The following is a 27,254-nucleotide window of genomic DNA, read 5'->3' on the forward strand; positions in this document are numbered from 1 at the left end:
TATGTTGAATGGATGCATTGGAAAGAATATGTATTAGATGTGAAATGTTGCCCTGCTCCCACTTTTGACCACAAATGTTACTAAAGGTATAATATTCCATTTGACCGAGCATTACACAATGAGACAACACAAAGTCCTAAATGATCACATCAAAACGATAAGACATACGGGTGTCTACGGTCAGTTTGGAAAATATGGGTAAAAAAAGCAGAAATGTTAAATTATAGTAAAAAGGTTATGCGTTGCAGGGAAATGAGGGAGTAAACAGAGAAACAAGAACTAAAACAGAATGACAGACAGACGCACAGGATAGGCTTACCATGTTTGTGTTGGCTGTCATTAGCTGAAGATAGGAAGAGAAGCAAATAGCAAAAGAATAAAATAAGACAAAAAAAGGAAATCAAGACGTTAAAACTGAAAAAAAGCAAAATCGAAAAGTTATTAAGATGCAAATAAACAATATGCAGGAAGATGTCTGCAACTTAACATGCTATTGCATAATACATGTGAATGTCCCGTTAATATCTGTTAAGTGATCAGATTTATTGCCTTGTCAAATCATCTAATTAAATAAAAAGAACAGCAGGGCTGGACAGGGAATTTAAATGTTACCCAGGCATTTCACTGCAAACTGGAGTACTGGGAGATTTATGCTAGTGAAATTGATAAGGGATAACTTAAACAAAATCTGAGCTGTTCTCATGTGCAGACATCAGTTACACAAGAACCATTTCCCCTCTGTTTTGTGAATGAACAGTTTGTAGCATTTTCCTTACCTGTCCGTTACTTGTGAAAGTGGTGTTATCAAACAGGAAATAAGCACCAAAGAAGAATACCACTGCGTCAAAGACCCCCAGGAGTGTCCAGTAAATAAATATCCGCCAGCGCAGTAGAGAGTTCTTGGCTATATCCCTGTGGAGAATGACAAACAAATGATTACATTCAATTTGACATTATGAGATGATTGCACTGATTAACTGCAGTGCTTGCAATGGGAGGAGGCTGGCTGAGAACCATAGTGTTCTCTGGAGCCCAGTTTAGATAATATCCTATTATTATTATTATTATTATTATTATTATTATTATTATTTCAAGCAGTTTCTCTGAACTGACTTATTTGTTTTCTTAGTGGAAACAAAAGACTCTATAAAACAATTCCCGGTACACTGGGAACTAGTTATATTTAGGGGTCTACTTAAATCGCGGTAAATTTACATATTTTTCATGGGTATGTTTGCGGAATAAAATTAGGATTTCGCGGACCTGTTTAATCATTAAATAAACCTAAGTAGACAGTATTTTAGAACACTATAAAGCCTAAAAATAGTGGTACAGCATCCACCTGCAGTTGACTTGCCCTTACATTGAGACTGCACGTCTGCATCCACTGAATTGGAAGTTAAGGCAAAGCTTTGCCAAGTTATACAGCCCAAAAACTCGGTTACACAAGGGCATCTGGCATACTTTAATAAAGTCAATGTATGCAGCACGTTCGTTGTCATGTTATTTGTCCCATCCAATAATTTATTTTATAGTACCGAGTCAAAGCAAAGAAAACGTGGCTATTCGGGTCTAAAATTCCAACTGCGAAAAAGTAAGCAGCAGGTTGAAGCGAGGTGGCTGTGCTGGATCGTTTTAGTACTGATTTAACTTGCAGACAGGAATACTTTCTGTCTGGGATGACTTTCCAGTTTGGTTTCTGAAAGCTGTTTATTTTACGTTCTGTTCAGAAGCCTCTGTGGTAGCCTTTTGTTTAATGTGTGATTCTGAAGCTAAATAGCGATTGATCGTATTTTCTCCAGACACATTAAGATATGCAAAACAATTACCTCAGTCTGCATGTACAGTTTCTTTAGGAAATATATTGAAACGATCATCAGCCGAAATATACTTTGCTTTTTTGTCGTCCATTTCTACTATTTTACCTCCAATGCTGAAAACTAGATTTTAGCAACCTAAATCAAAACAATGCAGCACCAACTTTGTCCCACCCTGCACAGTACAAATCACATAAAAGCAGTAAAGACGCACTTGTAGGGTGATTAAAACGTTGTAATTTGAATAGTAAACAAGAACGTTAACCACTTTGGATAATTTATTTTGTAAATGTTATTTGTGGACGTTTTTAGTTTGTTTGTTTTTTGTTTAAGTGCAATGCACACAGGACGGCGAAGGAATAAAAAAATGGCTATCAAGTTACGTAGTTTGCGTCGCTTGCGTTGTGCAGTAGTTCATTTACACGAGGTATCTTTTTTTTCCCTCTCCGTACTTGTTTTTATGCATTGACACCTAACAGGTGAATTTCGCGGTGACCCCTAAATTTCACGATTTCCGCGAAATCGCGATCTAGGAAGACCCCTAGTTATATTACGTTAACTGAAAAAATCTAAGCTAGTAATAACATAAAAAACAGTTACCTGTAGAGTGATGGGTCTCTCTTAAGTATATCCATGTTTACATGTTGTTCAATTAGACTGTACAGCAGTATTGGAAGGGATGTAAAGCTGATATTATACAATGTAAGATATGCAGTATCATACAATGGCTGGAAAAGGCAAAAGAAGAAGAATATGTTTAAAACAAGCTGAAAATAACAGTAAATAATAAAACAAATGACTGCGTATACTTTCCCTGTCATATATTCAAACAACTACACATTATATTGTTTCTAGTGGTGTGACTACCAACCTGCTGTGAAAATCCACAGAAGAACTGGTACAAAAACTGAGGAAAGATGAAGCAGACATTCTGGAAAAAAAAAAAACAACATTTAGAACAATCAGAATGCATTTAGAAATACAAGACATCATTTTTCAGTTCTGTCAACTCATTACCTTAAATCAGCTAAAACAACTGGCTTGGTGAAATGATAAACTTCAGGTCCAAACACAGAACAGTTTCAACTGAGGGTCATTAAACATAACATATTATATGGCTTTAGTCAAATTGCATAAAGAATTGCATTTACAGTATTTATAATTTAGATTTAGTCATCTTTTATATCATTAAAGAAATACACATGAAAAAGTGGTTACGCACCTTGTAAAAGAAGTATTGCACCAGTTCAGATATTCTAATGTAATAGTAATGTCCGTGCACCAGCAGCATCTTTTTCAAGTGCTTAAATTTAGGAATTGCATAGTCGCTGTTTCTAGCCGCTTGTCGGCCTTCTTTTCCCATGATACCTAAAAGAGCCAGATGTGTCGTTAACACTGAGCAAACACTGTTGCTTCAGAACAAATGCAGCAGTAGTGAGGGACTTGCACTCAGATGCAACTTTCTTTAAACACAAATGGTAGGTTTAGCAGAGACATTATAACTGTTTGCTTTGAAAAACTTTAAAAGATACAACATAACTTTTGTATGAACAATGCAGGCAACTACAGTAGCCCCCCCCATTATGTCATTGCTTTCACCTTGGTAACCTGCTGTGACAAGCAGGCTGTAGTGGATGACTTCAAACCAGAAAGGAATACACAGAGACTGTACTGGGGTTGAAACTGAAAACGCAAATGGCAGCGCTCAGTGTTTTAATAAACAAAATAAAAGGTTTAAGCAAAACAGAAGACAGAACACGGCACTTTACGGCAACATAAATAGACAAACAAACGGACTAACACTTAAACAAACAGTGGACTAACAGACAAACAAACACAGTGAGTAAAAATAAACAAACAAGTATCGTGCTGGTCTTACCAGCACGCGATAGCAATTGTTAATCTTTTATATTTCTCCTCCTCTCTCTCCCGTTCACTACTCACCGAACACCCAACCTCGAGCGAATGAAATGTGCATCTATATATACTGTTGTGCCGGGATTCAATTACTAATTAATTATTCACTTGAATCCCAGCACGTGAATTAATTATGTGTAACCTCGTGCTCGCATATTAATTACTTTAAATGCACGTGAAGTGATTTGTGCCCTCCTCGTGCCTAAATACAATTATACATTTTTAAACACACGTGAAACACAGACCCGTTTATATCCTGTGTACCAATGCCTATACACCAACATTAACACAGCACACGTAACATATAATACAGAAATGCACACAGGGGCGGGACACATTGCCACGCCTGCATATCACTGACATCTCAGACACATTGGGGAGATTAACAAGAAAAAGTGACATTTTCACGTTGGTGAATGGAAAAACAAACCTGACGATGCTCCTTTAAGGATTCAATAGTGTGCCTAAAATGTTTGTCACTATTGTAGCTTTGTTTTGAACTTGATACATTTGGCCCCGTGTATTTCATTTAATGAAGGGAGTCGGGACACAGAGGACTTACCTATTCCCACATGAGCCTCAAGAATCATGCTGACATCATTTGCTCCATCGCCGATGGCTAATGTGATGGGGTGCTCCTTTGACGTTTTAATCATTTTTACAATCTGCAACATACATGCCTAACATCAGCAAGTGTCTAACTTCAGCCACACATACAGTAATGTAGAACTCATTCAGATGACCGATAACACTTTCCTAGAGCCTGCTACGAGGTACTGTAAGTGTTTGCTTTCATCAATGTAGTAATGCATGATGCACACTTCCATATTACTGACTGAACCTTGGACTGATAACACACATTAGCAGCTGTATATAAGTGTGGGTTTAGAGTGACTGAACACATTCATCCTTTCTATTACAGTGGGTTTCCCTTCCATAACCAATGTGTTAAATATACTCCAAGATGTAATCAAGTGGGGAATGCCAATCAGAAACACTTTGAAATCACAAACTTCCATTACAGAGTTACTGTTTCCTCTCATTAAAAACCTGCTCATCAATTTTCCATTTACTGCTGCAACAGATGTCTCTGTAATTATGATTAACTTCTGTCATTTAGGGCCCATACTGCACATTATGTGCACATTTAGTTACTCAGACGTCATTATTGGCACCAGCCTTTATCATTAATGTTGTGACATCAGTGTGAGACAGTGAAGTATTTTATTTTACCTTGGGGTGAGGGAGTTATGTTAGCTTAGGGAGAATTAGTGTGCAACATCCTCACATACTTGCAGCATAAACCACTTTGCTTTAATTGATCATTAAACTGCACCAAAAGTATCGAGAGTCTTAAAGTTAAAAAACAATTCTCCATTAGGAATCTTATTTTGCCCTATAAAAAAAATGCTTTCAAGTTGTCAGCCAACTCAGAGAAAACTGAACTTTATAAGATCAGTTCTAAATTATAGGAACTATGCCCAGAAGCATAATTATTTTTGAATAGTTTATTTATCTTCATAGACAGCAAAATTAAAACATGTCCCTAGTTATTGGCACGAACATTTTTTAAAAAAGTACATACGTATTCCTAGGATGTAGAGCAGGTACTTTTGTTTCTTTTGCAGAATTTCACATCCATCTATTTCGATTGTTTTTATAGAAGTGATACGTAAGGTTGAGGATCGATTGGTTCTTTGCTAATTTATTGTACTTAAACCCACCCCCACATCTGTCTTTTTCCTCTTTTAGGTGACCTGTGTTGCTCAGCCTAATGTGGTTTTTATGACAAATGCAGCTAGCTTATCAAACCTGTGCTTTCTGCAATGGAGCCATTCGACAGCAGAGTACGGCACTGCAGTTTCTGCAGATCTCAAGGAAAATTTCCTTGTAGTTGCCAGAGCTGCTCTCTTCTGTCGGCTTCATGACTGCAGACAGCGTTGCTCCGTCAATAATTAAACCATAATCCGGCACATCATGGGAGAGCCTAAAACACAAACAACATGGGATGGATTTCATTGAACTGCAATGCTTGGAACTGGAATATTAATTTGGTCACTTGGTGTTTTTTTCATTCCAGGTAGTTTTAAGTGCCCTAAGATTATACGATTGAGAGACTAGTACTTCAAAGTTGGAGTGACTGATACACCTGAGAGTGACCTGTGGAAACAGCACACTGTATACTCTTGAAATGGCTGGGTGAAATGACGGACAGATACCCTGATACAGTGTCTCTGGTTAGGCTGCCGCAGTGCCTCAGTACGGTCTTGCTCAAGTCGAAGAGCACATCGTGGAGACTCTGCTCCTCGGTTCTCTTGGTGGTGAGCTCCAGGATCTCCGTGTTCCTGTGGAACAGTTTGCAGGCGTAGCAGGTGGCCGCTGCCGTCTCCATTTTGTCCCCCGTCAGTACCCACACCTTCATGCCAGCTTTGTGTAAGGATTCTATAGTGTCAGCAGCTTTATCCTGGAGTCTGAGAAACAAAGAGAAACACACCAAGAGCCTTGAACACTCATCTCACGCTTAATACTTAGGACTGTCCCAATACACCTGTTACTACTGCAGGTGGAAATCCATAGTCTCTACTGTCATTTTATTGATGCAGGCCTTAGGTTAACGTAAACCAGGAGACAAAGTTTAACCAAATCCTACTGCAGCATGCAGACAGAAATGGTATTACTTGCATATTTATTTACTGCGGCTGTCGACTTTAATTAATGAGCATAAATCTGCTGCAGGTTTTTTTTACACTTGATAAAGCAAGACATTCTAGAAGTGCAGTGGCACCCCAAATGTTATCAATTTACTCGCAAAGGAAAATGACGGGCTGGGATGTTTGTTCTTTATTTTACCCCACGAAAAATAGCAATTGTGACTGCCAAGACTGGTACGGCACGGAATTCTGCACCCCCACCTTTATAGTCTAATGAATGCTTCACTGTCATCTCGGTAATGTTTGTAACGTTTGCAGAGCACATAAAAAACTGTTCTTGCCAGAATAATGCGTACTTAATAGGTGACCTGTTATCATCACATTAATTCGTGCTTGCAGACCATGACAATACCATCTGCTCATCAAATTGTGTATTACATAATCTGTATGAACAGATAGTAACTAAATATCCTTAAGCGTAATGACATCATTGGCATAGTGCTAGCATAGTGAGGTTTCCAGTTTGCTTGCAAACACAGTCCAGCTGCTGGGGACAGATAAAGCATAACAGCACAATACAAGGCTGAAACAGTGCAAATTATGCGAATGCATGGTTGAGCATTAGTTGATATGTGCCCACATGTCACAGTATTTAAGTTGCAGTGAAAATTCTTCATAATGTCACATGTTCCATATGTCCCTTACTTATTATCTTGCAATTTCCATTGCTTCTGACAAGAAGCCATTGGTCCTGTGATCAGAGTTAGATTAAAAAAAAATAAAATAAAAAATAACTAAAACAGCTGGGCAGCTGAAGGACAGCTCAGAAAACTGAGCCTTGGCAGCACCACAGCATTTGCCAGTTTCCTTTGCAATTTATATAATGGTAGGAATTGCTGCCTTGTTGGCTGAAGTAGTTTGTCTGTCTGCAAAACAGTTTCAGTTAAGCAGTGATTATAATGCTACGCACATTTAGCCCAGAAGGGATCAACCTCTCAAGTGTGGAAAGGGTTAGTTCAGTCACCAAGGCTCTTCAATCAGTGTGCCAACAAAGAAGCAAAGCTCTTTTTTCCCATGGCTTGAGTTGAAATGTGTATACATTAATGGTAGGGGGAATTAAAAACACACACACATACACAACTGAAGATTGTTATAACAAAGCACTCCAACTAAACAAATACCCACTGGCTAATAGATCTGTTTTCAAAAGTAAAGAAGAATGCCAACCTGTCCTCCACAGCAGTTGCGCCAAGCAGAATCAGATCTCGCTCTATAAAATCAAAAGCCTCAGCCAACTTTTTATCCCTGTCCTGCAAGGCCAGTTTCGCAGTGTTTATCTGTTTGCAGACACTCTCGTATTCCTCTTGTGCGAGAGTTTTATAGGCAACACAAAGAGTTCTCAAGCCCTCCTGAAACAGAGTAATACAAACAGGTTTTAAATATGTTTATGGGCTGCTGAGTAGTGCTCAAGAGCATGCTACCAAAGAAAAACATAAATAGGAACACAACTAAGAAGGTAAACCAGTGACTTCCAAATAGTAGATTTGTTCTATATACTGTACTCCATACCAACCGTTTTATCTAGCATTACACTGATGAAGACATGAGTCAGAGCATTTGTCTGCTTGATTAAGTTTCTGTCACATTTTTGATTGAGTGTCACTGGGTCAACAGAAACAGCACCTTGCATGAATATATATTTATATACAATCCCAAGCTCTATCTTACCACAGCGTTGTGCTCGACTCTGGCTCGAACTTGGTCAACTTTGCCTTGAATAACTCTGGGAAAAATGGAAGAATCTGCTCCTTTACAAAAAAGATAATATTCTCCTGCAATGAAAAAACAAGAACAAAAATATAGAATGTTAACCAAACCCACCTTAAATTATTTTGCCATACAATAACAAGCAATATGCAGTGCTGAAAGAGACTCTCTTATAGGTAAGATTTACTGCATTTATTCATTAGCTTTACAACAAACCTTGACCACATCCATTTGCCTTACATACTTTTACCATACATAAACAGTGTATGTTAAAATTGAATTATTACCGTTTCATGGGTTTTGGGATTGTATATATACTGTCTCAAAATGGTTGCTGTAAAGCCCAGTGGTGCAAGAAGTACCCGTCGTACTTGTCACTTCTGTGCATATCTAGCTGCTTGTACAAATACATGCATGTTTATGCTACAGTATGTCACTGCATTGCAGGAAAAGAAGCAAAACATTAGAGATGGTCTGACGAGTGCATTTACCTGTGCTTGACTTCACAATGACACTCATCCGCCGTCTAACTGAATCAAAGCTCAGTACCTCCATCAACTCAAACCTGTTAATAGCAAATAAATTAGTTTTTAGCTCCATTGAACAGCAAACGTTAGCACATTTTCAGGTTTTATTAGGTTTGCAGAATTGACCCTGAACTCCGTTAGGGATACTTGCCTTTCAATATCGTCATCCCTGTTCAATATCTCCATATGGTTGTCTTTGAGTCTCAAATATGTGAAACCAAGTCTAAAAGAGAAAGAAAAAAAATCTGAATGAAAAGATACCAGAAAGTAGTTTCCAGCAGCAGCAACTCTACCTTGGCATCTTGTAATGTTGTGCCAAGTGCTTGACAGGTTTTTAGAATACTTATAGGTCAGCAGCATTTAATGGGCACAAGGACCTTTTTATTTTATTGTGTTACATGTTCCCATGTGTTGCTACAACTGTTTACATAAGGTGTGTGTATTGTTTTAATTATTTTTTTTTTTTTTTACATTTTGACCACTATTTTAAACTTTTAAATTGCATTCCCTGCCTCAAGATGGTTTCACATGTACCCACATGGACCTCTCAGAACTACATTTCCCATCATCATCCTGCTCACTGGTAAATCCATCTCAGTTACATATGTGAGCAGGAGTTTGGGAAAGTGATAAATGCAATGGGGCATTGTCTTTTGACCTTTCTGTTGGTGAAGTGCCTTGGCTGATTAAATTGGCCATTACTACTCCCAAGCAGATATTAAGACATATAAACTGAAATCGATCAAGAAGTAAGTCGTACACGCTGAGACACTGACTTATCTTTGGAAACCTTGAAATGTAGTGTATTTGCCTCAGTTATTTCCATGCCAGCCTTCTGCTTCAGACAGTACCAGCAGCCTATTGTTACCTCTTCATCCCTTCGACCAAGGCCACTTCATCTGGGGAGGACGATATGTAAACGGAGGAGGATTTTCCACATGGCTGAAGCCCTTTCTTTATCCCATCCACACTTTCTTCCTCCTTCACCTGGACTGTGTGGCAAAGGCAGAGGGCCCGGAAAAACAACTCCTCTCTCTCCTGTGGAGATCACACCGGCACAGAGTTAATAATCAGCAATCGTAACTGGAAATAAGTAACCAATATCCTTTTACGTTTTGCTTGACCAACAGCAAACAGAATTAAGTCATTCAGAGCTTTAAAAAATACTACCCTACAAATGAGTGAAGCCTGCCTTGGTGGGTATTTTAGTTCCCATGGCGATGCAACCATATAAATAGGACAATGGTGTTTAGGGTACATGTCCTGGTTTGGGATCCTCATATCTTATTTAAAGGGGAAGTCTCATTTGGACATTTTAAAATCAATTATAAAAATGTACAGAACCTTGAGTTTTGAAATTACTTTGCAGAGTGGAAAAAGCCAGGAAGACTGCATAGGAAAGCAAGCACAGAGATTTTTCTTTTGTTTGTAAAACCTGTTCCGAAAGGTTATTTATTTATTTTACAACTATGTGGGATGCCAATGTTTTTCCAATGAGTTCAAACTGACTTCTTTCATCTAGTTTAGAACCCCTCTCTCAATTTCAGCTGGTGGTCAGTCACAGTTTGGGGTACTGAATGCATTATTCACATATTAAGAGAAGAACTCATTGATAACTCATATCTATCAGATTTCAGCCTGTATCACAATGTAGGAGTGACGCTCATGTAGATGGTAGCAGAGTGATGCATTCTCACAAAACACAATACCAAGCTATAATGAAATCTCAACTCTGATTACTGTGTGACCTTGGCAAAGTCACATGCTCTGAATGTTTCTCTCAGAGGTAAGACTGAGTACAAGCAGACCCCTGACTAGAAGTGAGAAACATCACCGTAATTGGGCTACCAAGGGAAGATAATTCAAACTACATAACTTGCCTCCCCTCATTCAAGCCCTAAAAGCAGTAAGTGTGCCAGGAGGGGTATTATAAATAATTGTGCTGTCCTATTCAATTTAATAAACTTATGTGTGTAAGGACTTTTTTTTATTAGACGACATTAAGTAAATATGAAATACATTAGACTGTATCTACTGTTAATGTAAAGCGAGTATGGTGCACAAACATTCCCTTAACATATAGTTATGATGAACTCAAAAATAATGGCCTTGGGACAGCAACATGCTTTAACCGTTTTTGGTACTATTTTATTATTATTATTATTATTTGTTTATTTAGCAGACGCCTTTATCCAAGGCGACTTACAGAGACTAGGGTGTGTGAACTATGCATCAGCTGCAGAGTCACTTACAACTACGTCTCACCCGGAAGACGGAGCACAAGGAGGTTAAGTGACTTGCTCAGGGTTACACAATGAGTCAGGGGCTGAGGGGGGATGTGAACCGGGGACCTCCTGATTACAAGCCCTTTTCTTTAACCACTGGACCACACAGCCTCCTTTTCCTATATACAATTATTCCTATATACAATTAACGCCATAATTACTCCTATTTCTGACAATGGAGTAATTATGGCATTAATTGTATATAGTAGACAACTTATAATCTTGTTTTCTGTGAACTGCAGGACTAAGAGGTAATACACAAAAAAGTGGGGTGTACACACAATTCTGCTCTCATGAGTGCTTGATTATCTCAAATGCGGCATATACAGCTTTGAAAAACATGTTAAACTAGGTAATACAGAAAGTACATAGTCCATAAAATGCCCTAGTAGTAATTTACTATCCATTACTGGCTTAATATGCAAACATAAAAAACACTAACCATTCAGAACTCACATTACATCACTACAGGATACCCTGACGCTGCATAACCTGTATTGCTCTGTCTCTGTCCATCTATATGTGTTTCAAATGAATTATGCTTCAGTCCCTTTTATAAAGTAGTCTAACATGTTTGGTTTGCACTTCACAATTCCAAGTCCACATGTGGAAACTGACAGGGTGGGAAGTATGCTGCAGAATGCAATACCCTCTCAACCCTCAAAACAATACAATGAGATCACACACTTCAGTTCTTGACCCTGCTCGCTTGTTAATCTTACCTTTCCACCTGCTCCAGGGGAAGAGTCAATCATGTCCATGCCAACAGTACCGGTCAGAATCTGTCCATTACAGATGGCGTCAGCTACATAGACGTGTCCATCAACACAGCACTCAATGAACTCCATGTTATTTTCTGTTAGGGTTCCCGTTTTGTCTGTAAAAACATATTCAATCTGCAAAAAGAGCAAATCCAAGTTATTATTTTCATTTCACAGGGGTCAACATCAACAGTGCAATTGAGTTGGTGGCATGCTGTGCTTCAGCCCACAAGGTCAGTTTGTTAGCTTGGCATGAGGAGATTGTCAGGTCAGTGTGAAACATCATATCTACATGCTTTGCAGGTATTCAGCTTATCAAGGGTGTTCTGGGGCAGATTTCAACTAACAAGACACATGGTCAACAGTTATACCCTGCATAAATACATTCACCCTGCTTTATTTTACATTCTGATACACTTTTCAGAAATGTCTTGTTTGCTGTTTAGACAGGCTTCAGGTGGGTATTTGCTGCTATAACATCCCCTTTGTGCCACGGCTGTTTTCCTATTAACATTCCCAACCCATTCTCCTGGTGCAAAGGGGTTTTTAACTGCAGCCCTGTCACCAACCAGACTACCAGACATAACCCAACTGATGTTACGACCAAAAGAAAGAAAATATTTAAAAATACTGTGACAGGGCTAGGAGCCCTACACTTGAAAAGGGGGGGGCAAAGCCCTGATGTAAAATGTATTTGTTTTGCATTTTGATTTAAATGTATTATTTGTTTATTTTAGAATGGGGTACCCCTCTGCCCCTGTGCAATTTATTATTTTGTATTTGTTTTGTTGTATTATTATTATTATTATTATTATTATTATTATTATTATTATTATTATTATTATTATTATTATTATTGTGGTGATTTATTATTTGTATATATGACGACGTAGCCATATTGTTTTATTAAATGTGACGGCTAAGAGCTGTAGGTTTTGTTTGGCAGCGTGGATGGGAAGCCCCATCCACAATTTTAAAACCTTGTGGTAATGTGTGGCTGTCAGCTAGTGCATTGTTAAACTAGTCAGCAGTCACGCGTAATTAATAAACTCGTGCAGATTGTGGCCGAGGGATAATAGAATAATTACTAGCTAGTTAAACCCCTCGGCCATGGTATATAAATCTGTAGCACTCTCAGTTGGGGGCGGAGAGTAGTGGAGATAACGAGAGCGAGAGAAGGCGCATGAAACAAAAGAAACTAAGAAATCAAGGATCAGTGAAGGCTACTGCCCTGCCTGACTTATATTCCTTAGTGTTCGTGATTTTGTTTTGTTTGATTATTTATTTTTACTCTGTGTGTTTATTTTTGTTCAAACTTTATTTTTTTGTTATTTTTGAAAAGTAAACTGCGCCGCAGCATCTTTTGCCCTGCAGTACTGAGTTTGTTTTTGTTCCTGCATCTGGCCTGACATCACCACATCAGCTACCCTGTCACAAATACAAAACAAAGTGAAACAATCAATCCAAAGTCCACTACTGTTGGTGCAACTTAATGTTTTCCTGATGGAAATGCATAGACTATTAACCACCACGTGCATTAAAGCAACCGTTTTTCTCAACCCTTTTCTCCCCCTCTCCCTTTCTACTGAGCAGCATGACTTTAACATCTCCCTATGCAAAACTCTGTCCAAATGTTCTATCTATAGTAGGAAAGTGGGCCACAATGGATACATTTCAGCAGTATTGAGAAAAACATTTATTTCGGAAAGACCCTTGTATCCAACATTCAAGGTGCTCAGCTTTAACATACCTGTCCCAGCTCTTCATTTAGATCAGAGGTGTTAACTAAAGCACCTTCTCCAAGTTCACTGTCAAACATGTCGTCATCCCAGGTTATGAAATAGGAACCAAGGAACTTCTGCATCTCCACGGTGACGTACATGGACACAGGGATGATGTAATTGAACAGAACCATGAAGGCCAGAAAATCTGTAATCACTTTAAGGAGCTGCAACAGAAACAAAAAAGTGTGTGTGATGACACCCAACACCTTTTTATCTTTTGAATACATCCCCCACCTCCCACCCCCTCTTATGTTGCTGGCCAAAACCGTTTGAATCAAGGGTAAACAAATGAACTGGATACTAAATATAAACCTTTTGGCATGGGAACAAAATATATTTTGGGTAATTTACCATGTTCCTTTGCCTTTCTGAATCTGTTTTGTGGTTGTAAAAAGGTTCATCTCGGTTAGGATCGCTCTGCCAAACATACTTCATTACTGTATTGATCACAGCTTTACTGATCAGAATACACAGGTAGACAATCAGGTAGGTATTCATAGACCTGTGTGGGCAAACACAATATTGAGAAAGCATTTTAAATTATAACTACACTTTTTCATCCAACTTCAGGACAAAAGGTCACTAGAAATACAATAAGAAATTAAGTTTAAGTAAATAGATCAACAAAGCAGCCAACATCACCATGGAAAACAGCACTTTACTGCAATTAAAATGTCAGGAAAGGAAATTCAGTATAGACTTCCTTGCTCATGTTACATACTGGAATATTGACCTTATTACTTATCACCCCTCACCTCCCATTAAAAAAAATGCTTCTCTGACTGGCATCTAAAATAACTCTTTCATAAGAGTAAAATAAATAAAAAAACAACATGAACACAACACTAACATCAATTAATTCATGCATTTGCAATCTGTGGACTATCACTTTTTGAGCATCTTCATCACATCTCTTAATAATGAATGAAATATATTTACTACAACATGGAATTCTTCAGAAGCAATGCTTCTAAATGTAAGCCCCCTACTGGCATTGAGGAGGTCTGACTAGTTCAGGGCATACCTTTCAACCCCCTAAGCAGCTACTTAGGAACACCTGCCTTCAACGAGGGAATGAATAACAACATTGCTAGGCAATGTAAGTGAGCGTGCCTGTTCACTGCTGCAATTAAATTTGACAATACTAAGAACGGCCTTTGAATGCAGTGAACAATCTCAACATCAGCATGCAAGTGGGTATTTGTAATATGCATTCCAGTAAACCCCTCTCTTGTATTTGTAATACATTTGGCAGCATTTCAGACAGCAATTTGGCAGGATTTCAGATATCTTGATTGACTGCGATTCTAACTGGAATACAGTAGGATTTCTTTGTCTTTCTACTTGCATACAACAGAATTGGAGGTCAAAATGGGTTTCTGTGGAATGCAGATCACTAGAGTGACTGAAAGCCTCCCTGACAGCCAAGATCATCTGCAAGTCATGTGGTCAGGCACAAAATATTTGGCACCAGTTTCTCAGTAATCCCCTCTCTTTCTCTCCCCACAGGGCAGCTTTTAATCTCATCACTGAGCAGAGTGACTCTCTTGCTTACAGCAGGAATTAGCTGAAAAGTCATTGATTTTCTATCAAGTCTGTTTCCTATCACCACAAGATCAAATAATGCAGATTTCTATCTGACTGCAGATAACATTTAAACAATGAGGTACTTGCTGTCAGCAAAATGTCTGGTTTGAAATATTTCAGTGCTGCATTACCAATAGAAACATTAATGAATACAGTATATGGAGCACATATCCTGCTTTTTAACTTGGGGAAACTAAACTAGTTTTTGAAGGTAACCTTACTTCTCCACAGCAGATCTTTTCTGTGACTTAGACTGGTAATTCAAAGCCATTTTGGTCTCCATGCCAGTGTATATAACGACAGCTAAAATGAGAGGAATGAGTTAATCCAGTAGCAGGAAAAACTAAGTAAATGATTGAGAACAAACAATAAAACTCTTACCAGTATCTGAACAACATTTTTTTAAACACATTTAAATTATTATATTGCATTAGGTTATTACTATTTTAAATTGGAAAATACAGTATAATTTGTATTACTGCATTTAGACTAGGATTTCTTCTTAACTGTCTAGACTCTAGACAAAATTCCTGAATCATACAACAATGAATGACATTTGTAATTAAACATCGTAAGCCAAAAAATAAAAATGATTTAAAATTACCGAAAATGTGTTCTGTGTTCTTTAAGGTAGCTCCTCTAAGAAGTAGATTTTCGGATCCCAAAGGCCTGTAAACATGTATCAGAATATAATAAAAGAATTAGCCAGTTTTTTATCAAACACATGAAATGCAACATATTAGTTAGCGGGCAGGGCATGCCGATTTTGCTTACAAGTTTGGGTGCATAAAAGCAATTTAAAAAGTACCACCATAAAACTTCAGAAACATGTCTATTTTGCTTAACTGAACTAATGTATGGCCATGCTTTTACTGATCAATAGCCAAAGCTTTTAACAAAACCACATTGCTTTCCTTAAAGAAATACAGTTGTGTTCTTTTGATAAAAACAAGAAAACGTGGCTTTCCACTCGATCTATTCTAGAAACAAGACTGAAGAAGGTAAAGTGACGTATAATAAGATTAATTTGAATCATTATGCATCGCTGAAAGATTAAGATTTAATTTAGAATTTTTTTTTGCCATCTTTGAACTGGAAAAAAATCATTTTACACTAGCTGTTAATTAAACAAACTCGGACAATGAATAAAATAAAATGTGACGTTTAACTTTCTTAACTTAACCATGAGACTACAAATACCAAATTACCTGGCTATAGGCTCATCCCGGTCTTGATAAATATTTATGCGGCCAACAAATCTGCAGGCAACAAAACAAAACAAAAAAGAGCTTAGTCTGGCTACGCAGCAGCAAACAACATCATTTATTTAACATCTGATACCTCACAGGGGAAGCACAGGATCATATGCTACTCGGGAAAGGAGGTTTATAACAAGAAAATGTAATAAATATCCAAGGTAGTCTTAATAAAGAAGATGTAAACTAATACTGTTGAGAAATACATATTTTTCCATATTCAATTACTTCTTCATTAAGCTTTCTATCTGATCCCACCCCATCAAATGGCTCCTCTACTGCAGCTGCTACAACCTTTGCAAAGTTTATGAAGATCTGAGATACTCTTATATGGCCCAGGAGATAATTTGCCCGATCTGTGGAATTCAATAAAATAACATATATTTTCTTCAGTGCCTACCCTGATGTTACTGTTAATGCAAGCAATACAATTCAATTTACTATCATATCTAATTGCTGGAGCTTTCCTGGAAGCTTGACAAATACTTACCATTAACTCTACGTACAGGATTTGTTTAGTTTTTGTTTTAATCTTAGGTTTTGACAAGTCCTTGAGGAGCCCTTATAAATGTCTTGATGTGATGTCTAAAGCATTGATAGACTTCCAATACAGATTTTTTAAAATTCCTTTATAAATTTTAAAACAAACCAGACCGGTATTCTGATTCAGGTATTTTTTATTTTTTCAAATTTAGTACTAATATTTTTATCCCGGTTCACCGCTGCAACCCCCCAGCAACTCGGGAAACAGAGGCTGAAACACCCATTCTCCAAAACGTGTTCCTGCCAGTCCGTCATTTTTTTGTGGATCCACAGCGAAGCCACCAGACCTATAGTGCCGGAGGACATCACAGATCTGAATGGCTCCACCGCAGACCCGCAGGCGTCCTATCAGCCACAGGGGTCGCTGGTGAGCGGTGAACCGTGGATTGCCCTGCTGACCTAAGACCCCCCTGCCCGGGCGGTGCTCGGCCAACTTTGCGCTGCCCCTTAGGAATCCCCGATCACGGTCTGCAATGACATAGCCTGGATTTGAACCTGCGATCTCCAGGCTACAGAGCGCATCCTGCACTCCACACGGAGTGTCTTTACTGGATGCACCACACGGGAGCCCCATTATTCAGGTATTTTGATTCAGGTATTTTGATTTAGTTATTTATTATTTTTATTTCTAGCTTTGCACAACACTTCACATAAATACTGTATTTAACTAATGCAGGTGAACAAATCTCCTCCAACTGTCTGCCTGCAATTGTATTCCTAGGTCACATGCTACATGGCTACTATTGTTATGAAGCTGTATCATCCTGACTGCTGTAGCTCCAAAAGCTCTTTGGCTTTAGACACCCTCCTGCAATCTGGCTCTCTTCGAGGGAAACCTACATAAAGATATTATCAAAACCCTAGGGTTTCCAACCATCATTAAACAAGTCATGTGCATTTGGCCCCACACTGTATGTGAAGGATTCCTCTGGTTCAACAGTGACAGTATGTTTGTGTCACTACACCACTGCTGCGAGCTTATATTAAGAATCAAGCAGAATATATGAAGAGGAATTTTTATTCTGACACCACTTCTGGTAAAATGGTTTGTTATCACTCCAAGGTTTATATTATTTTTTTTTTTGTGTCAAAATTACAATCTTTTTTATTATTATTACATGTACATACAAATCACATGACCGAAACTGATTTAACTTTTTGCTGTGCAGGATAAATTACATGTTGTTATGCTCGGGCTATATCCTTTCAATAAAAAACAAAGCTTTCAAAAAGGAGTGTTTCTTGATAAGTCTTTGATACAAAACATTTTTCTATGTGACTTTCTTATAAAGAACAACAAGTTTAGATATTTTGTCTTTGTTGTGAACCTCTTTTAAAAAAATGTTGCATCTGAAGGTAAGGGATGACGACTGACTGTTCGCTGTTACGTCTTTGATCCAGTTAGAAAAGTCTCCAGGGCATTTTTGTACTGAAATTTTACATTGTAACAGCCAGAGTATAAAAAATGGACAAACAACTTACTCATGTGCACCTAAACAGACATAACAAATGGCAAGACATTTTCACAGATAAACCGAGGTGACAAATCATTACACTTTTCTTGTCTTAAATCCTAGACATTTCTGCTCCAGTAACTTCAGGACGAAGATTAAATTGTGTAATGTTTGATACATTAAACAAACACTGCTCCATTAACATGCTATTGTGCATTAATTGATGTTACCGCTTGCTGTGCTTTGAGGGGCTTTGTTACTTAAAAGCACTAGCTGGGATAGGCTAATTGGCAGACTTCTTATTAACCAGGGAACTGCCTGAATTCCTTCCAGGCTGCAAAAACTGTGAATGAGATGTATCAGTTCATTCATGATTCATACAAACTTTTTTCATGTTGTTCTACAGGCTTTTATACCACTCTACAGCTTTGCCTATGACCCTCAGACTCAAGTATGTACCTAACTCAAGTTTTGTAATCTTACTTGTAAAGGTCAGACTGGGGCTGTTCACATTCAATGGTTGCGTTTATCGTATCCACCTCTTGCTCTGTATGGAATGCCTTTGTGTCTTGTACAGCATAGTAGGTCTTGGAAGAAACAGAAAAAGCAAACATTAACAAGAGGTATAATAACCCCATATTGATCTAAGGGATTTCCAAATGCCTAGCTGTGAAAGTTTTGTTATTGGAGGGAGCAGGTACGTTTTTAACGCGGCTCTATATTAGACTACTGAGTATAATTTGATGCTCATGTAGCCTCACAGACTCTTCCAACTTCTGTCTTCCTTCTCTGAGCCCCAATGTTATCCCTTGCATTCTGAAGCGGTTAATAAAGTCTGTGTTTTTTTTGTTTTTTTTTAAAGCAGTAGGTATTGGCTGGAACTCTGTCACCTATAATTTGCAGTACAATGAGCGGTTAATCTTTTGGGAAGACGACTGCTGTGACACACATAGCATGAATGATCCTGCATTTTTGTAATTCCTAGGTGAGTTTCTCTAAATTTCTGCTCCAAGGTCATTCTGGTTTCACTTCTCCCTCTAAAATGAACCTAAATAAATAAATAAATAAATAAATAAATAAATAAATAATGTACCTGTTAAGCTATTTAACATTTCCAAATCCTCAAATTATTTAATACGATGTGGCAGGTTACTCAGATCGTGACTTAAATAGCCCACAAACATCCGGCATGCTCTATTATATAACCATTCAATGTTGTGATACTACTGTGTCTTGGAAAGTACAATCCTATAGCTCACAAACATGTCCTTGTTATTCAGAGAACATGTACAGCTATGCAAGTTTAAAAACACATTTTGAAGTTCAACGTGTATTATGTATTGTCATTCTTTCATGCTCTTGTGTATTTGATGGGTTTCTGTTTTAAGGTTTCTCTTACACACAACAGATGCATAAGACACTTTGCATAATGCCAATATAGTGTAGATACAATAGACACAGGGATGATTTAAAAAGTCTCAGGCTTTAACATTTTTTTTTTTATGGAGAGCTCTATTTTCCCTGGTCTCTTCACATTAAGCACATTTCTTTACCTTGTGGCTGGATTCTCCATCCAGACTGGCAGTTGTTACAAAACACGTCCCATCCTCCCTGCTTGATGACAGGAAGATTAAATCACATGGGAAAGTTTCATCTTCTTTAACCAAGACGATGTCTCCAACCTGAGAGGAGAACAAACACAGCAGACTAACAGGATGGAGTCTGAAAATGACGACCAACAAGAGAGGCTGGAAATACTGTTTTATTTCTACCCAGAAATAAAACAATAGGCAGATGCTTCAACTTGTCGAAGGTATCTTAAAACATCTTTAACAGAAGAAAAAACTAAAAAAATAGAAAAAAAAGTGTAATATAATGTAACAAAAACTCCCTAGCTATTTGTTTTGTGATGCACAACACACTGTACATTACATGGCATTATGTTGAAAAGGCAACAGAAATGGTTCACAGTGGGTACTTATTTTATTTAGTTTGCAAACATAGGGCATGGACCTAGCAGATCTACCCGACTTGTCACCTGCATCAGTAAATGAAAAACCGTTCCAAAAGACAAAGGAAAGCAGGACTCCCCTTAGGTGGAAAGATACTGATGCAGTGGGCTCATTCAGGGTCTTTGTGCTTATGGGGATGCTTAATAAGCAATCAATGTGTGTAGCAAGCCTATCAGTCTCCACTGTAATTAGCTAATCTTAATGGCGGCATAAATAATAAATGTCTTTATTTGTTAAAGTAAAAGGTGGAGCAATTAAGCTTTTAAAAATCAATTTCACAGCTTAGATTCTCATTTACTGTTGGTCTGGGCCAACCATCAGGTGGATGTGGCATGAGTCTAATGCATAGGCTGCATGGATTTAAATACTTTTACAGATAGCTTAACAAGATAAAAGTACTTCCACCAGGATTTGCATTCAACCAAGGTCAATCAAAGAAAGAAGATTAATTCCCTTTGCACCCTAGCCAAGAAACTCCATTTAAAAGAAATCTGTAAGTGTCTTAGTGGACCAATTTTAGGGCTGTGCATAATAAGAGCAGAGAGGTCCCTAATACCTAATTTGCACTTACAAGCTGGACCAAGAACAGCTTGGGGATGGCGTATTGTAAGGATCCTTCTGAGTTTAGTACAGGCAAAGCAGTCCTTGCAACAGCATACATGCACATACCCCTACAAAATAATTACCATGTAGTGGTCAGTGTTGTCTTAATAGAATAAAATAAAATAATAATAATAATAATAATAATAATAATAATAATAATAATAATAATAATAATAATAATAATAATAATAATTTGTGAGGAATTAAGCTGATGTAATTAAATCAATGTGGATGTTGGTGTGACAGTGATATTACTAGTGTATTATCCACAGCTCCATAGAATAGCATAAGTCTTTTTGCTGAATACATTTTGAGTTTGAAATGAGTACGCTCAAAATTGAACTGAACAGGGATCTATATTGACTGAGGAGTCCAGGGAGCTGCAGCCTCTCTTGTCTCTTCCAGGCAGTGGATGATTCTGGCATGTGGTGTCATCTTCCTGCAGATGGTGCAGCGTAAACTGCAAAACCCCTTGGCTGAACAATGGTATGAGATGGTTCTGAAGGATAGCAATGTAACATGCCAAATTGAGACATCCCTCAATGACCACCAACTCAGTCTTTCCACTGAATCAAATCGCACCACAGACCATGATGCTGTAGCCCTGTGCTTTCTGCACTGTACATTTGCATGGGTGTTTCCGCTGGCCACTCACCCATTGTAGCCCAGCCTATGCAGAACCCTTTGTGCCATGCATGGGCTCATATTTGCAGAGTTGCCAATGTCCACAAGGCTGTCGTGGGTTGGAATGGACCCGGTGAACAAGTGCTCATTGTGCACGGTTTGCACGGTTTGTGAGGGGCGGCAGGCCGACGTTGTGCAGCAGTAAGACTCTCCTGATGATACGTCCCAATAACGTAAAGCACACACCCACTAGAAAGCCCTTCGCTCCAGTCAGAATGCCCAATCACATGACCTTAAAAGGTGAAACATCACGAGCATGTACTCTCCGAGGCATATTGTATACTTCTGAGCTCCACAATGCAGATGGCTGATATTTATACCACAGGTGTGGAGGTATTGTGGATATTTTAATACACATACATACATACATACATATATACATTTTAAAAATCACACAACCCTGAATATAAATTGATGGACAAGGTTAACACGTTTCAGTATTGTTACCTCGTCTGCCAGGGAACTTATTTTCATTCACTGTTTTGCTCACAGGCCTAAGCCCTGTGTTGATTAAGCAGCAGCAGTGTGGAGTAGTGGTTAGGGCTCTGGACTCTTGACCGGAGGGTCGTGGGTTCAATGCCAGGTGGGGGACACTGCTGCTGTACCCTTGAGCAAGGTACTTTACCTAGATTGCTCCAGTAAAAACCCAACTGTATAAATGGGTAACTGTAAAAATAATGTGATATCTTGTAACAATTGTAAGTCACTCTGGATAATGGTGTCTGCTAAGAAATAAATAATAATAATAATAATAATAATAATAATAATAATAATAATAATAATAATAATAATAATAATAATAATAATATTAACAATAAAGAAGTAAGGCCCAGGGGGCAGCATACATTTTCAAGTAATATAAACATAATACACAAATTCAAACAGCTACACTTGATTGGCATTGGTGTGTGACCATCTCTCTAATTTTAAGTACTACTCACCCGTAATCTCCTGCTTTGTTTCCTCACCACTTTGCCATGCTGAATGATGTGGACAGGACACTGGTTCACTGCATTGTCTGCTTTGTGTCTGAGCCAGTCTTCATAGCCCTGGAAAATAGTGGAATCAGCACAGACCAAGATGCATTTGGATACATTTATTTATTTATTTATTTATTTATTTTTAATTCTTTGGGTACAATATCTGTTTGAACAATCAAAGCTCCTACAAAGCTTGACTGTACGCATCACACAGAAAGGTGGCTTTGGGCTCTTAGCTGATCGCTGTGCAAGATGACATACGTTTACACTGATGCTCCAAGCTATTAAAGATAAAAACAAAAAGATGCTTCCTCAGAAGATGCTTACTAGATCTTGTCTTTGCACAGGTGTTAAAATGTTGATCTGTGTTGAAACCTGACAGCTTCACCACAGGCTAAACCAATTGACGAAACACCTTGTCACAAGTTATGAATACGATTTGAGAAATATTAATGCAACAAATACTCCTTGCATTACATATATAGTTTTACTTTATCACAGTTTTGTTTATTAATATCATTATTCATATTTTGACTACTATTTATATGACTGTTAGGTCAGCCATTCTGATATTACTCAATAAAGGAAAAAAAGGACACTAATTAACACCTGTTCTAAAACCACTGCTTCTTGATGAAACGCTTACCAGGGATGATCGAGCCCTTCTCCCAAACAGTAAACTCTTTCAGTGGACTACAATGATTATTACAGACAGAGGTAAAGAAATAAATATGTTTAAACAGTTCTGGTAGAACACTGATAACAACATTGCTGTGGCGCATTCCTCAGTAATAATGAAACTCCCTCTTTCAAATAATGACTCTGTTACGTTATTATCTTGCAACATGCCACAGTAATGTCATTATCCCTCAAATATATGATCAAATGTTTGGATGTTTTTGTATCATATTTGTATACAGTGTTATTCTTAAATTCCAATATACTGTATTGGGGTCTATTTAAATTATCTAAACAGTGGTGGATTTTAATACCATCTCTCTTTAACCCTGTATCTGCAGGCGTTTCCCCCAAGGCTGAGTTACTGAAATGTACTAAAATTATTTACTTAATCATTAATATAATGTAGGGGAGCAGTATTTAGATCTACCTCTGTTTAGATCAGTAAAATAGAACCCATCTTTTTGTAAATTCTAACCAAAGGAATTGTCTTTGATAAGTATTTTATTTTCCCGCTATTTCACTCTGTTGGCCACTTCCTCTGCTGTGAGCTATATATTTACAGTACTGCCGCTTCAGCTTAAGCTAATGCAAGTGTCAATATAATGAATACTTCAGGATAATTTGAAATTCACAAGACATAGCCCATTGCTTCATGGCTTTGAAATAAGCTTGTTCCAGTCATATCTGCATAATAGGAGTCTATCACAATACTGCAGAACACTGGAACACAGAAACGAACCACACATTCCTCACAACTCTTTACATGCTTTTTCTATTGTGCAATCAGTATGCTAGCTGTCCTGTGACTTTCCCTAAGAGAGTTCAATGGAGCAGCAACCGCTTTCAAGCAAGTGATCTGCTGTGACGATACATGCAAAGGTTTACTTAAATCCATGTATTCTTTCCTAAAGTATGAATTTTAACAATGTTGTTTGTCCCAAACAATTGCAAAACAGTATAAAAAAACATTTCACTGGCTCGTTAGTGCACGAGTCATTCAGCATATTGTAATGTAACCTGCACACAACAAGATGCATCATTTTTGTTGTTATAAGGGTATTTCTATATGAAGATGTTCTCTCTGACATACTCTCCAGTAAGAGAAGAGAACAGAGCTGTTTATGAAGTATGAAAGAGAGAAAGAAAGAAAGAAAGAAAGAATCTTTATTAGTTTGTGAAAAAACTTCCCTAGCTTCCCTCTCGATTGAATCCCTGAAACCCACCAGTATCAAAGGCATGAGTGAGTTATTTATAACCTGGGCTCTCAGACTGCTGAAACACAATCACCTGGCTCTGCTGCTGCTGTGCCAAACCATTTTCTTTTCATATTGAACCATCTGATTCCACTGAATCATTTTGTCCCTGAAGGCAGGGATGTCAAACACAGCACTATCAGTAACAGATATGGAATGTTTCAAATTATTGCAAGATACTAGAGGAGAGGTGTGTGGAAATGTGCCTTTCTCTTGCACAGCAGTGCTCCCCTTTCAGTTCATCACGAAGAACACCCCAACATCTCTGCTTTGACTCACCTGTTTAACAGCTGTTACTGTGATTACAAAGAAAAGTGGTAGTCCGCTTGTAATTGGACTGGTTGGGGTATCAATTATTAACTGAAATTATAAGAAAAAAAAGATTGCATAATAATTATTAGTGTAAAAAAATGTGATACTTTACAGTGAAAAAATAACACTGTTTCAAAATAGAGGAACTTCAACAAAAAAAGTAATAATATTAAAAAGGTGCAGTGTCCCATAATCACATTTTATAACATCACAAAACACATTGTTTTAAGAGTAATATGACATAGAGCAAATTAGGTACTGCTTACATCCTTTATATGAACTTAAAGCTAAAATAATAAAATAATACAAAAAAGATTACTGTATACCTTACCTGTACTAGAAAAATGATTAGGAAATAAAAATTGGCAATTCTTCTGAACTGTTCAAACAAGTTTTTGGGTACAAAGTTCCAAAAAGTGTACTAGAAAGAAAAAAAAGGAAAAAAAAAAGATTGGTTACTATAAACTTGCAAGATAATGAAACTTTACATATACCAATATAGATATTTTCAAACCAACTGGAATGTTCAATCTGTTTTTGCAGAGTACAATTCTAAATGAGTGATTTTCTAGCTCTTGGCTGAAGTTAAAACATTTGTTTAGAGGCTTGCAATGCATGCTGCCAATGCATTGACATTTTCCACTTTGACAAGAGTCCCGGAGGCAAACTAGACAGCCTACACATGCTTAATAAAGCCTGACCTGAAGAAAAGTGCACTGAACTTTAGTGTACTCCGCCAAGAAACATTCCCAAATCTACTGAAACACACTGATACACTGAATGCTTGAACCAGCTATCTACCATACCTGTGTATGTTTTTCACTTGTATTTTATGTTATTGACTGCTACATGGACAGCATTTAATGTATTACTGGGTTTAATCTGGATATTGCTTACTCAGACAGCCTAATTTTCAGAGAGGCCCTGAGGGTGACTTAATTTTACAAAACTAGTATAACATGTAATTCCAGAGGCTGGCAACTGAACTATGGCATTAATAACAATAAAAACACCACTGAATGAAATGTATCTATTGCTTTATTTTTATATAACCAGGCTTAATTGCCTCTACAGCACATAAGAGATTATGTAGACAACCAAATTAATTAACCGGCCTTCCCCCACCTCTACTTCTAAATCATTCACTAAATGGTAGTATAGTCAAACTAACTGCTAGACTTGGGTGGATGATAAACATCCCTTACAAATAGAACTGTTATGCAGAGAGCGCAGCTGTTCAAATAATGAAGCTGGAGAAAGTTTTCTCCTCTTAAATTTATTTTGCTTTTATGAAGATCTAGAGCAACATTTCTCAAATGCAGCCACCAGCTGGGTTTTGAACTGTGCTTTCATTCAGCGAAGTTCATGCTGCTTGCATTCTGATTCCTCATACACCTTCAGTTTCTGTTAGCTGCTATTGGCCAGCATTAACATCAGTTTAATCACTGCATGCTGATTGGCCGAGCTTTCATTCTGATCAGATTTCATTTTGGCATGCATCACAAATCTCTGCCCATTTCGCTTTGTGTCAGTGCTCATTAATTGATCAATGAGAGAAGACTTTAGTAGTGTGACGTGAAAACAGCAGTATGGAGTAATATTTTGTTTAGTGCACAGAAATATCTGAATATTCGAACAAAGACTGCTGCACATGAATTCAAAGGCAAAAATCCATGTCTGTGTCTGCCATAAATTATATGCAGTACCTGTAGTTGACAGATATTAGAAATACGTATCACAACGTGTTTTGCCTTGTACTGATTTACCACCTTGCCAGAAATTGCGCAACAGTTTCTGAAATGGCAAGTGGTGTGTGGGATTAGCATAAAAAAAAAACAGTCAACAAAGTGCTGCTTCAGATTTGGCAAGCGAGTCAGAATCGGGATATAGATGCACGTACAGTACGTCACTCCAAAACGCTTTGCATGTTCCAAACACTGGCCCAACTTGCAAGGTAAATGTTACGTATCGCGAGCAATGTTTTGTTTTGTTGACGCCCCCTTTACCACATTTATTTTTTGAAGAGTTTATTTATTTGAGATATTAGAGAATATCAATTTTGTAACAAACATTATCAATGAATTAGGTACTGGTGGTATTAATATTTTCTTTCATATATGATATACATCAGGCCTAGGCTGCACATTTCATACCCGATATATTTACGCAGTTCAGTGTTTATTGTTTATTATAATATCTCTAATGAAGAACTCTATATTTACCTCAGAATAATAGGACAGAACGTAAAGTATGGCCTTCATTGTTTAGTAAACAATACTATGGTACATCCTTAAAGACAGAATTGCCTGCAACTTGACACTATTTGATTCTCCAATCCAATTCTTACTGCTTACTAAAACTGCAGATGAACAGATTTTCT

General features: G+C 37.7%; 1 protein-coding gene across 8 annotated transcripts in view; it reads right to left on the minus strand.

The window, feature by feature from the left end:
* Positions 1-27,254, minus strand: part of LOC117406027 (phospholipid-transporting ATPase IH) — a 72,514-nt gene that overhangs the window by 14,130 nt on the left and 31,130 nt on the right. For 6 of the 8 annotated variants that reach the window (XM_059029912.1, XM_059029911.1, XM_059029910.1 and 3 more), the window contains exons 3-26: positions 25,206-25,295; positions 24,842-24,922; positions 22,590-22,697; positions 19,903-20,031; positions 18,833-18,936; positions 16,305-16,355; positions 15,701-15,765; positions 15,318-15,399; positions 13,861-14,011; positions 13,476-13,673; positions 11,687-11,860; positions 9,548-9,717; positions 8,831-8,902; positions 8,644-8,717; positions 8,114-8,217; positions 7,613-7,794; positions 5,954-6,205; positions 5,547-5,721; positions 4,297-4,399; positions 3,040-3,185; positions 2,689-2,748; positions 2,418-2,545; positions 777-912; positions 320-343 (exon numbers count right to left, since the gene is read on the minus strand). In XM_059029912.1, coding sequence (XP_058885895.1) covers positions 320-343; positions 777-912; positions 2,418-2,545; positions 2,689-2,748; positions 3,040-3,185; positions 4,297-4,399; positions 5,547-5,721; positions 5,954-6,205; positions 7,613-7,794; positions 8,114-8,217; positions 8,644-8,717; positions 8,831-8,902; positions 9,548-9,717; positions 11,687-11,860; positions 13,476-13,673; positions 13,861-14,011; positions 15,318-15,399; positions 15,701-15,765; positions 16,305-16,355; positions 18,833-18,936; positions 19,903-20,031; positions 22,590-22,697; positions 24,842-24,922; positions 25,206-25,295 — 2,859 coding nt within the window. The remainder of the gene's footprint in view (positions 1-319; positions 344-776; positions 913-2,417; positions 2,546-2,688; positions 2,749-3,039; positions 3,186-4,296; positions 4,400-5,546; positions 5,722-5,953; positions 6,206-7,612; positions 7,795-8,113; positions 8,218-8,643; positions 8,718-8,830; positions 8,903-9,547; positions 9,718-11,686; positions 11,861-13,475; positions 13,674-13,860; positions 14,012-15,317; positions 15,400-15,700; positions 15,766-16,304; positions 16,356-18,832; positions 18,937-19,902; positions 20,032-22,589; positions 22,698-24,841; positions 24,923-25,205; positions 25,296-27,254) is intronic. The other 2 variants (XM_059029909.1, XM_034009700.3) reach the window with 1 other exon arrangement.

Source organism: Acipenser ruthenus, chromosome 9, assembly GCF_902713425.1.
Source record: "Acipenser ruthenus chromosome 9, fAciRut3.2 maternal haplotype, whole genome shotgun sequence".
NCBI lineage: Eukaryota > Metazoa > Chordata > Actinopteri > Acipenseriformes > Acipenseridae > Acipenser > Acipenser ruthenus.